The sequence below is a fragment of the Aplidium turbinatum genome, chromosome 14, assembly GCF_918807975.1.
Source record: "Aplidium turbinatum chromosome 14, kaAplTurb1.1, whole genome shotgun sequence".
NCBI classification, from domain to species: domain Eukaryota; kingdom Metazoa; phylum Chordata; class Ascidiacea; order Aplousobranchia; family Polyclinidae; genus Aplidium; species Aplidium turbinatum.
This window is the reverse complement of record NC_137485.1, coordinates 10,607,411-10,619,680: the sequence shown is the minus strand read 5'-3', so window position 1 is coordinate 10,619,680 and position 12,270 is coordinate 10,607,411. Positions and strand designations below refer to the sequence as shown.

At 37.3% G+C, this 12,270-nt stretch overlaps 1 protein-coding gene across 2 annotated transcripts; it reads right to left on the bottom strand.

The window, feature by feature from the left end:
* Nucleotides 1-252: 252 nt before the first annotated feature.
* On the bottom strand, nt 253-10,813 carry LOC145782803 (syntenin-1-like). Of its 2 annotated transcripts, XR_014290889.1 has the most exons (9): nt 10,655-10,813; nt 7,597-7,732; nt 7,291-7,446; nt 6,870-7,003; nt 6,238-6,413; nt 5,443-5,614; nt 5,073-5,164; nt 1,205-4,577; nt 253-1,159 (listed from the first exon to the last, which is right to left on the bottom strand). XR_014290889.1 is itself a non-coding variant. In XM_082594566.1 (8 exons), the coding sequence occupies exons 1-8, from the start codon at nt 10,703-10,705 to the stop codon at nt 4,526-4,528; spliced, it is 969 nt and encodes a 322-aa protein (XP_082450692.1). In that variant the 5' UTR covers nt 10,706-10,813; the 3' UTR covers nt 253-4,525. The 2 variants fall into 2 exon arrangements, 1 of the variants encoding a protein (XP_082450692.1); XM_082594566.1 differs by having other exon boundaries at nt 253-4,577.
* Nucleotides 10,814-12,270: the final 1,457 nt, after the last annotated feature.

Here is a 12,270-nt window from a genome sequence, read left to right as displayed (position 1 = left end):
CCAGGGGAGATAAGCACAGAATGTGTGAGGTATTGTGTCCGAAGAATTAAATCAAGGAACATTTTGAATAGGGGTTGCAACATTTAGAGGCTTTCCTAAATTTTCCGTTTTTGTGAATTAAAAACTAAAACTTGTGGCGCTTTTGCAAGTTTGAAATAAATGTTAGTTCTACGAACTTACTACAGTATCTCCAACAATACTTTGCAGTCTAATCGCTGCTTGACTTATGCCAGCAGTGAAACAACAACTTAATTAAAGAAAAATATTTATTAACGAGATAATTGCGGAAAAACTAGCATAGAGTATTAACTACAACTTAAAATTTCACTTGAAAATTCAAGATACCCATGCGGCAGGACTAAAAACAACAGAAGTTAAAAGAAAAAAATGATTTCATTCAGCTGCCAGCCATCCTACAATACAAAGTTGCTGGAGCCGCCTGCAACACAAAGTATTCTTTAAAGCAGTGTTTCTCAAAACCCCTTTCGCCGCGGCCCAAAATTCACTTTCTTTAGCTGAAAACTTTCGTAAGCGACTTATAGTCTAGCCTTCCTCTAATTCCATGCAATCAAAAGCTTTGCGGCCCTATTCAATCCTTCTGTGGCCCAAAATTTCATCATGGCTTGAGAACCACTGCTTTACAGAGCTTGAATTGGTGATATTCATGCAACTATACTGCTAGTTATAACAACGCTTTGTACAATCCACACCACAAAACTAGGCAACAAAAAAGGGTAATAACTGGACACAGAATGTACGACTGTACGTGTTTCATATAGACATGAAGTTTTACTGAATTAAAGGAACTGCAGTATGAGAACAGAAAACGTGGAGTGTAATTTAGCGCACAATTATTCGAACTTGTGGTTAAGCACGCAACTTTGTACACGAAGAAACCTCAAGATCAAGCGGCGCTGGTTCGACTCTCGCTTGCTTGAGCACCGCATTTCAGGACTGCTTCCATTCAGCCAACAAGTTGAATCTTCACTCTGTCAACCTTGGTAACCGGGCCAGTGGTTTAAAGCCTCTACAAATATGCGAAACTGCAAGAAATAACCTACCAGAGGCTTTCTCACACCGAGTATAAAGATTCAAGCCAACAAACAAACACAGTTCACCGTGAATTGGTTCCGCAGTAACCTAGGCAGCAAATCAGTCGCTTTTTAGAAAACGACTGATTTGCTGCCTGGTAAAGCAACGAAACAAAAACTGACAGGAAGTCACACATAATCTACATCAGATGTTGGACGAGCTGTATTTTGACACACAGCATCGTGAGGTCTAGCATGTTAACACAAAAAACGTTTTATAAAGCCACATAGCGACTTAGAAAATGCAAAAGTATGACTACCTAACAAGGAAGGAAATCAAGGCTCTATACACGCGGCAATGAATCGTTTGGAGCAAACGACGTCTTGATAAGCCTGTAAGTTAGGGTGTTTCATTTTTTCACCATTTTTGAAATTCAAAATGCCTGGGGTCCCATCTGGTGGTATTTGGGGTAAAAAGTTTAAACCCCAAATTTTTTTCAATTATGACGTCATATTGAGGTGGTCCACGAGGTTTGAAATTTTTAGACCTCAAAATCTCGACTTTTGGCCGTATCTCCGGAACCACTCATCATAGATCGACAAAATTAATGTCAAAATGCGCAGAAGGGTCGGTTTCCTATATCTGGTGTAAAGAATATTAAGGTCTATCTGCTTCAGAAAAAAAGTTATTTTACCAAATCTGATTTTCGGTCTATTTTCTCCTGACGAACTGAGATCAGGTGATCAAGATAAACAGTTTTTCTGTATTTTTCCAAATCTTGGAAGCTGCTATTGCGTAATAATAGTCCTCGTTCATTTTGCAAGAGATGAAACGGTAATAATTGAAGGTATTAGGCTACCGTACCATTATAATGTAACCGTTGAGGATAAGGTATGCTGCTCACCTGCTTTAGATTTTGATTAAGTATGATTATGGCATTAAAGTCAAGTAGCATTAGTAAGTCGATGCAAAACTTTAAGGAATTGAAGAGATAATATGTGCTTAGCTTTTAAATGCACAGCAGCTATTCTCAGGGTTGGAAGTAACGACTAGTTGTCACTATTCGATAGCGTTATTCGTTGCTTTCTGAATATCGAATGCTTATACCCATTCCTTTTAAAAATAAATATTGAATGTGCGTTATTCACTGCATTTTTATGCAAGCAACGAAACCATTATTCGTTTTTCACTAATCGATATTTAGGAGAACTGCTGAATCATTTTTTGTTGTTCACTTACTTCGTTGTCAAAACGAATTTACGAGATTTGGTTTTCGGATTACTATCCGACCTAGTCCCCTTCTGGTTTTCGAACTTTAAAGGATTAAGGACAATTTTTCGGCAACACAGTTCAGAAAAACCATGCCAGTGAGAGCCGTTAACAGTGTTGCAAACCTTGCGGTTTTCTCGCAAGTTTGGGATTGTTTTTTTTTCGAGTTTTGGTACCTTTTTTTGAGTTTGCGGGTTGCTTGTTTTTGGGCTTTTTTGGCCAGTCAATTTTTAGTAATTGCTATTCGTTGCTTTTTTGTTGCAACGTTGCTTATTCGTTGCTTAACGTATCGATAGCAAAAAGTCATTGCTTTTTTGGGCACTATCGAATAGTGAAATAGTCATTGCTTTTTGACTAACGACTTCCAACCCTGGCTATTCTTGTTGCCGGAACGTTCAACTGATCAGTTGGTGTTAAGGTTTAAGTAGGCCTACTTGGCTTGTTATCTGGTTAAGCAAAGCCCCATCTTGCATTGCTCCAGGACCCTTCTTGGCGCCGTCCACAAAATAAATGACACGGGAAAAATTTATTTCGTTTATGTGGAACATGCATTCAAGGGTATAAATATCATGACCAACTTTATCATTAAAATAATTGACCAGACTTTTTTTGTTTTGAAAGCAGTCGTATTAGCTACGACTGAATATACTTGGGATAGGTGAACTCTGCAAGCCTCCTGGATGATGGTGTCAAAAATCAGTTCAGCAGGGACCGACACACTTCTGGGAAAAGATTTAACAGCAAGCACACTTTCGTGCTTCATGCCATTATCATCAACAAGTTGACCCAAGAAAACGTATCGATCTGTTTTATTGACAACGCGCCCATCATAACATAACTGCATAGCAGAAGCTGAGTTGAGAAGGTTTTTCAACTGCACTGCTCGTTTCCCTCCTCCTTGTATGATTTTTCTGTTCCAAAGCCTTTTCTACATGGTTGACATCTATGCCAGCGATAAACATTTTTTCGATCTTCTCGCTGATCTTTCAAGAAAGTGATTTCTTTCTCCTGGACTCAGTTTTCGAGTTCACAGCTGCAAGAGACTTTCTTTTGAAAAACAACTGGATTTTCGGAGATCGAACACTTGCATGCACATAAATGGAACAAGTTCTGTAACCATTCTTGATTAACCTCATTACCTCTGCATTTAATTTCCTTCTTTTTTAGTGTATTGTACTTCTCTATCACGCCTTTTAACTTCGCTTTAATTCTCTGGTTGCTAAGCACTGGAAGACCATCTTTGTTCCATATTGCCAACTACATCTTTCAGCAGTTCATCTTTCAAATGGGGTATTTTCTTCAAAAACTTAGGATTAGTTTTGGCTACTTTCTTCCTCAAGTAAAAATAGTGACTGACTGTAGCCTATCTGAATTAAGGGGAAGCACAGTTCTCTCCAATTGCTTGAAGTTTCGCATCAACTTACTAATACTTGACCTCAATGCCATAATGACACTTAATCAAAATCTAAAGCAGGTGAGCAGCATACAGTATCTCTTCAACGGTAACATTATAATAGTAATACCTTCAATTATTAACGTTTCATCTCTTGCAAACCGAACAAGGACTATTATTATGCAATAGCAGCTTCCAAGAGTGGAAAAATACAGAAAAACTTATTATCTTGATCACCTGATTTCTGTTCATCAGGAGAAAATACAATGAAAATCAGATTTTTTGAAATAACTTTTTTTGTGAAGTAGATAGATCTTAATATGCTTTACATCAGGTATAGGAAACTGACCCTTCTGCGCATTTTGACATTAATTTTGTCGATCTATGATGAGTGGTTCCGGAGATACGGCCAAAAGTCGAGATTTTGAGGCCTAAAAATTTCAAACCTCGTGGACCACCTCAATATGACGTCATAATTGAAAAAAATTTGGGGTTTAAACTTTTTACCCCAAATACCACCAGATGGGACCCCAGGCATTTTGAATTTCAAAAATGGTGAAAAAATGAAACACCCTACTGTAAGTGCTTGTGACAGTTCAATGGCTGTAATCGTTGATAGCAAAACCGAGCGATCAGAAAGCTTCATGACATGAAGAGAAATTGAATAGTGGAAAAAGGAAGTGAACCATAGCGACACGAACAGATTAATGGAACAAAGTCGAAACATGTATGTTGATAATATCGTAGCTCGATTATGAATCGTTGATTCAACTCACAGCTAGGAATATAGACATTGAACGTGGAATATTGCACTTTGCATAAACGCGTCGTTTAAATGTCAGGGATCGAATGGTCCTGTTTCTTCAACATCCCACTTCCCATGCTGAAAAATAAAGTGACCAATGTGTCGACGCCAATGAAACTTAAACATTTTTAAACAAGCTAAAAAAACTAACTCTAGAATATTGACAATGGACATGCTATTAACCCTTTCATATAGGCCTTGATCACGTCTCTGCCATGCAATAAGAAAGCAAAAATTGGAGCATCTCTTTATAACTGGTAAAATTTTTGGAAAGCGGACCTCTGGCATGCAAAGAAAGACAAACTCATCGGAAACAATTTAACAAGGCAGAAACAACCATTGATACAACATATCATAGGAATACTTGATCTAATTAGTCATCGGAGGCCGTCGATGCCTGGTTCAGGCAAGGCAATTGAAGAAGCTTGTAAAGCTGAAAACGTTTAGCGCCGTTTACACTATTAGTATGTGCTATGCGTGACTGAAACCTTATGTGAAGCCCACTTTTTATGCATTGAGGTGATCTTAAACAGAAAAAATTTGCTGGCTGGGCTCTACACCCTTTTTGCTTACCTTTTTATAATATGTTCGAACACGAAGGAAGGCATGATTGTGACTGTCACAGTTGTTCCACCACTCAACATGATTTCTTGGATGACCTTATCCTGAAGAGAAAAAATAGCTGACTGATTCGCTTTAAAGTTTGAGATAGTAACAAATCTGCTCCATTGCGAAACAAGTTAAATAAACGCACTAAATATTGAAGAACCCAAGAAAAGTTAGCCCTTTTACATCGTTCCAACGACGATAGACGTTGAAAACATGTAAAAATGGCAACTTTTGTTGGCGAAGACTGAAAAAGTAACCAGTAACAATATCACGCGAGTTAAACTAAAGAGTTACTTATTAATAACGTCAAACGCTGGGTAAACAATAAACTTACCTTCAGACCGATGACGCACTGGCCATTCACTTCGCACAAGTTATGTTCGATCAATAGACCATTGCGTGCAGCAGAGGAATCTTTCACAAGGGAAGTAATTTTGCCGTCCTTGTAAATGAACCCGACATGGCCAGCGCTGTCCTTTTGAAGAGTAATCGTTCTTTCAAACGGTCTAAAAGAGCGTGATAGATGTTACAATACAGTAAAAAAGATGAATTCTTCATAGATTGTGAGATCAACATCAATGCAATATTTATGCAAGCGGGCAAGCCTTGTGTGAATGTAGCAGCGACAATAGAATTTTATCCCGTTATGCCAGATATGTTACCACTTTTTCATCGATGGGGCCATCAAAACGCACCAATTTGTCTAAAATGCGAAAAAAAGCAGGAAAACTGTTGATCATTTGATTTTAAACTGTCCATGGACTACACTACCCGATGGCTTCAACACAGTTTACCAGTGTGGAAATAGATTTAAAAACTGGTAAAATACCATCCCAAACCACTGCTAATACAATATGTTTTATGAGATGTATGGATTATGAGCACAATGTGCAATCCTGTGGCAGACTTGTGAGAGCATCTTGGAAGGGCGTTGATTTAACACCCACCAAATGCTCACGGACATGTCAATGTTTCCGTAAGACAATGACATGATAGACCTTGCTTTCCAGCTCACTTGATGTAAATTTTCAGTTACTAGACTAACCGAGCATGCAACGACTCAATGTTGTTCAATCTGTTTTCTGTTAACAATTTGACACCATGACATTGTAAAGTTAAAAATTCTAACCTATCCCTGATGGCAAATTCAACTCGTTGTGGATTTGCTTTCTTCAGGACTTTGATTACTTTGTCGCTGCTGTATCCGGCCAGAGTTTCATTATCAATTTGCAAGATTTGGTCTCCAAATCTCACTCCTGCCATGGCAGCAGGGGATCCCTTGTCAACAAATTGAACAAATATTCCCTGAAAATGAAAAGTTTTTCACAATTGGTACGTTTCTTTGATCTCATTTTACAAAGGCAGGAGTTTTTCACAGCTTATGTTGAATCAAATTTAAAAAAAATGCAACATATCAGAATTGATTTGATACATTTTGTCTGTAAGAATTTTCCATGTTCGTCTTTCAGTGAAGGACAGCAATAATAAAATCACAATCAATCACATTATGTGACTCAATGGTGGTGCTAATATATAATAAGTTTTGGTAACACATGCCGATAATATAGATAGAAGATAGCACAAATATAAATAGTGATTCTTGGTGTATACTGTTTTCTCCAATTATACTCAATATTCTCAAGTAGGCCTATCAACTTTTTAGCTGTATAGATAATGAAATAAAAGCATGTAAACATGGTGTTATGGATACTACTTACAACCAACCAACACTTAAACACAATAAAGTATATTATCGTGTACCTTGTTCACAGACTTTAGTCTCAGTCCAAATTTACCCTTTCCATCTTTGCAAAGAATAATCATTCTTATTCCTTGTTTCACTTCAGCTCTTCTCATGCCGATCTCTCCTTGACAACTGACTGGTGCAATCATTCCTAAAAAGAGCAACTTTCCATTTAACAAAGCTTGTGAGGTTTAAACCACAACATTATCACATTTCTAAAGAAAAGGTTTGGTTTCAAAAAAATACATGCAATACAACAGTTTAGTGGAACTAACACAAGCTTCAGCTAAAAATCGAACAAAAGTAGTGATAATGTAGCCAGTAGATAATAAGTTGAAAGAAGGATTCCTCAACCAATGAAATAGACTATGTCATTGTGGCCCATGCTCTAAGAAGCCTGAATGTGCACAAATTGCAATACCTACACAATAAGTCTACCTGTGATTTGCGAAGGTCTTTGATCCACTAAAGCAGGTGCTTGAAACTGTGGAGATGGGATAAGAGCTAGATTATGTCGAACTTCATCTGATTGAAGGTTCATTCCCATGTATTCATCTAACGAAGGGTATAAACTTGCCACCGATGATCTGCTACCTATGATTATACGAAATGGTTTAGACGTGCTGTAAACAATTTTGCATTGGAAATAAAGTAAACTAGCCTGTAATTAAATTTTGAAGTTCAGCTAATTCAACCTGTTCAATTGAGGTTTCACAAAGATCATGTATCAAAAACTTTAGCTACCTGGTTGGCTTGATACACTTTGAATTGTGACTTGCTGTTGTTGCATTACTGGAGGTGGCCGTATCCCAGCAGCTGCCATCTCCTGTTGTTGCAGGTGCAGAGCAAAAGCATGGTCTTGATGCTGTGAAGTTTGAGCCTAAAATATATGAAACTTTATGAAATACTGTAATGAAAATTTTTCAAATCGAAATTGGGCCAAGGCATATTGCAAACTCCATACCGTACATTATCAAAAATCTAATGGCAGAATGGTCCATTATATAGTCTCAATAAGAACGTTTAGGATTTACACTATGATGGCTTAGTTTTTAATTTTTGAAATCATGAAGGCATCACTCTGTATAATTTGGTGTTTGAACACCCATAACAGGATCATATACCCATTAAATCCATGTGAATATAAAGGCAGAGACTTGTACACCACCTCCTGAATATGTTTCCAGTAAAGCTAATAAAATGCTTAGACAGTCCTCGAAATTAGCGGCGGCATACGGCAATTGCCGTGGTAAATGCCGCCGCAAACATCATAATGGCCATTCTGCTACGGCAATAAAAATGCCGTCGCAAAATGAGCAGACAAAATTAATTAGGACAAAAATTGTTCAAAATTTCTTCCTCTTTGATTTACTCGCAGCGAGAGTTTAATAAGCAGAAACATCGCACCAAGACCTCACCTCGGACTATTTTACTTGCTGTGAACACTCACACAGTCTTCGAAATTAGCATACTCGGTTAATCCTGATTCGGTTAATCCGGATCTTTGCCTAATCCGGATAAAACTGGAAGTACAAATGATTTGTAAGCTTTTTCTTGAGAAACAGCTTTGGATTATCCGGATTATTTAATCCGGATCTTCGCCTATTGCGGACAAAAGTTGCGCTTTCTCTATCGCTTTATCCGGATTTGCCCGATTTTTTTGTAAGTTTTCCATAGAAACTCGACTTCGATAACTGTTTTCAAAAGTTTTGAGTGACTACAGATTATTCCGACACGCATGTCTGAAGATGTAACTTTTGCCAGTGTGTTCTTGCGTTAGACGCAGAGTCTACAAATACATTCATTTTACATGCATACTGCATTTCAAAAGAACTCTATCACTGGGTCACTAATGTGGTGATCGCGCGTCTCGGAATTGGCAGATGACCATACTAATGCCTTCAATTTCGGTGATTTTTATCGATACCTTTCTATCTAGGTAACGTCAGGCTTGATAGTGAACCGTCATCGGTTAATCCGGATCTTCGCCTAATTCGGATGGAATCGCCGGTCAAATCGAATCCGGATTAACCAAGTTCTACTGTATTTTTACTTCGCAAAAACATTGACGAGGCCAAACGGCAAAAGTTGAAATTGCCTCGGCAATTGCTATGAACGTTTATTACGAAAAAATTGTACCAAAACATGCAAAACAAGAAGAGAAAAAAATAATCAAATAGTCTACCACGACCGCACTGTTTGATTTGTTGTGATGTAATAATACCAAAAGTAGCGATAAAGCGAGCAACGCGATACACACGCTGTTACGATGATTCACGTTAAATAAGTCATTGGAGGGGGGAAAAGTAAGTTAATTTTGGGTTGATTCAACGTTCGAGTCAGCACAAATCGATTTAATTTTCCCAGCGGGTTATATCGCGTAACAGCAATGCCCAATAAGAAATTTATGTTTGTTTTACATTAATTCGACATCTAGCGACGTTGAATTATCATGAAATAACGTTAATTGCTCAATCAGGTACCGGTAACAAATCAAAAGCTCCCTGCGAGAAGATTGCCTCGATTTACGTATACACTCACATAATTTCGGCACAAATAGGATACTGCGAGCAACACAAAGTCTGTTGGATAAAGAACTAGTCAGAATCGGAATCATCGGAGGATGAGGTTGTCGCCTCGTCACTGGAATACTTGAAGATGCAAAACTGCCCGTTCATGAACGCGCGATGCCATATCATCGGAAGCATTACTTTTTTTTACTGCCGAAGAACCATTTATCCAATTTTGTACCACTTTTTATATTCGCAACGACACCGGTAAACAATAAGCATTCGATGAAAGAATAACTTTTACGTAACAATTAAGCCAGTATTTGTAAGGTTGCAAACTTTTTACAGTTCACAAGAGCATTGTCAGCGCATAAAATAGCTTGCCTGATGCTTTGGGCTACCGCCGTTTGACACACGATGAAGAAGAAGCGCATAAAATTTCGTTTGATTAAAGCATGGACTTCTAAATAGTAGAATCTGGACTGGAAACCGACTGTAGTGTACGCAGTGTACAACAGTTCGCCAAACAGTTGGTACAACAGCCAAGTTTAGGGTTAGTTACTAAGGTATCCTAAAACCTCCCTTAGCGAATAACCCTAACTCGTACAGTGCTGGTACTGTATGAGAAGGGGTGGGGCAGCAACTGAAATAGCACTAAAATAAGAACTGGTAACTTTTTGGCCAACTGTTGTACACTTCGTGAAGTCGGTTTCCAATCCAGATTCTACTATTTAGAAGTCCATGGATTAAAGCATACGGCAATTGCCGTCGCAATCCAAGGTTTGTTGATTTGGCGACGGCAATGTTTTTGCCGTCGTAGACGGAAGCTAATTTTGAGGGCTGCTTAGACACAAACATTCCTATAGGCTACAGCAAATGTAGCCTATCGGCAAATCTTCAAGCGCAAGGCATATGCCTGGATACAATAAAAAAACAACCATATTGCCTTAAGACAAGCACAATAAAATACACAAAATTTGCAAAAGTCAAATTATCTGTCATTTTTATTCCTAGGCTATGGGCTGTAGGTCTATACTTTATGCCTAGTACACATTTGAAAAGAATACATCAAAAAACTCAAGAACACATTCAAAAGCTCTAATGTTGTTATACTGAAGACAAGACTGCTCATTGTGTTGGAAAGTCATCAAACTTAATTCATTTTCATTATTAACACGTCCAGTAAAAAATAGCAAAACCTTGAAGTGTTTAAAACGTGCATGAAAGTTGTTTCTTATTTTAACAGGCCATCTCTTAGAGTTAAAATAAGCATAAATCATCAAAAAACTTACCCGAATGGCCTGATCAACTTTCATGTCTTCTAAAGATGGATAAAGTGACATTTTGAATTTATGTTTGAGGCCTGACACAAGATATGGTATCCTCAAAGTAGAAGTCTAACACTTGAAGCTTTTAACAATTGTGGTAAGCTTTTCAAACACGTCTTAAGTTTGTCTGTAATCAAAAAAACAAAATAAATCACAGCAACTGGCAAACTAGCAGATACATACACAGCAAACTGAACTTTCCTCTTTGTTGTTCTCATCAAGCCTTGCTTATAAAACACGAACGTTGGACTTTTTGTTCTGCCCAATTCGAAGAAATTTTCAGGCCAATGGGGAATAATATTGCTTTTGAAAAACTTTAGTACTTTTGATTGAGCAAGGTTGATAAAAAACAAAATAAGGAAACAGCAGCCACTTTCAAAATGTGTATCAAAATTTAGTAATTGTCTTTGGAATAGTACAATAGGTTACTTACGACAGGCAATGCAGTTCAAAGGCATAGCCGGAGGAGAATAAAACACTTTTGTGTCTATTGTTTTGACAATTACATTTTACTCTGATTATTTGTTAATATATGGCGCTGTTAAAACAAAATAAATTGACTTGACTTGACTTGACTTGACTTGATTTGTCTCATGTGACTTTTCGCGTGATCACACGCGTGACGTACTAAATGCTGCACGTGATTTGAAATGTTTTTCTTCAACGACGCAAACAACGTCGTTTTGTGGAAAAGAAAATAATTGGAGAAAAGTGTTGCCAAATAATAAATCTCATCCCAATTCGAAGAAATTTTCAGGCCAATGGGGAATAATATTGCTTTTGAAAAACTTTAGTACTTTTGATTGAGCAAGGTTGATAAAAAACAAAATAAGGAAACAGCAGCCACTTTCAAAATGTGTATCAAAATTTAGTAATTGTCTTTGGAATAGTACAATAGGTTACTTACGACAGGCAATGCAGTTCAAAGGCATAGCCGGAGGAGAATAAAACACTTTGGGGATGCGAACGAAATTTGCTCAAATTTTGTCTTTGCAAATATATATTTAAAATACAATTTGAGTAGATAGGTAACTCTTTTAAACCATAAACAGACATAACTCAGCAACAACACTACATTTAACATTATAAAAACAAAAAACAAAAAGCGAACGTTTTCGGCTAGTCATACAGCCCTTTTCAAGCCTATAAGAAAAATACATATTAAAAGAAATGCTAAAGAATCATATAGTATCACAGCAAAAATATGGTCAAATCTAAACATTTGAGAAACTGTCTCGCTCACACAAAATGGAAACTGAAAATTACACAGCACAACGGGTCAAGTATTTGAGAAGTAAAAATTATTAATTGTTCAGTTCAGTTGTTTTTATTTCTGACCATCATATCAAAACAATACACGTCAACATAGCAAAGGTTGAGAAAAGGGTAGAAGCGACAAAACGCGAACGTTAAAACGTGCTTGTGACCGAAGTAAGTTATTGATTTGAAAGAAATTTGGCACGGTCGCAACACCTTCAGAAAAATTTAAGATATAAAGTGAAAATAAAAAAAAAAAATGTTACAAAAAAAACAAACAAATTAACAACATATATTTAGGCTATAGCTTTATTAGCCCACAT

Excerpts from the sequence above, each read along its gene's own strand:
- LOC145782803 (XM_082594566.1), bottom strand. The coding sequence starts at position 10,705 with ATGTCACTTTATCCATCTTTAGAAGACATGAAAGTTGATCAGGCCATT. Across the intron at positions 7,733-10,654 it reads AAGTTGATCAGGCCATTCGG|GCTCAAACTTCACAGCATCA; the intron begins GTAAGTTTTTTG and ends CATATATTTTAG. Across the intron at positions 6,414-6,869 it reads GACTAAAGTCTGTGAACAAG|GGAATATTTGTTCAATTTGT; the intron begins GTACACGATAAT and ends TTTCATTTTCAG.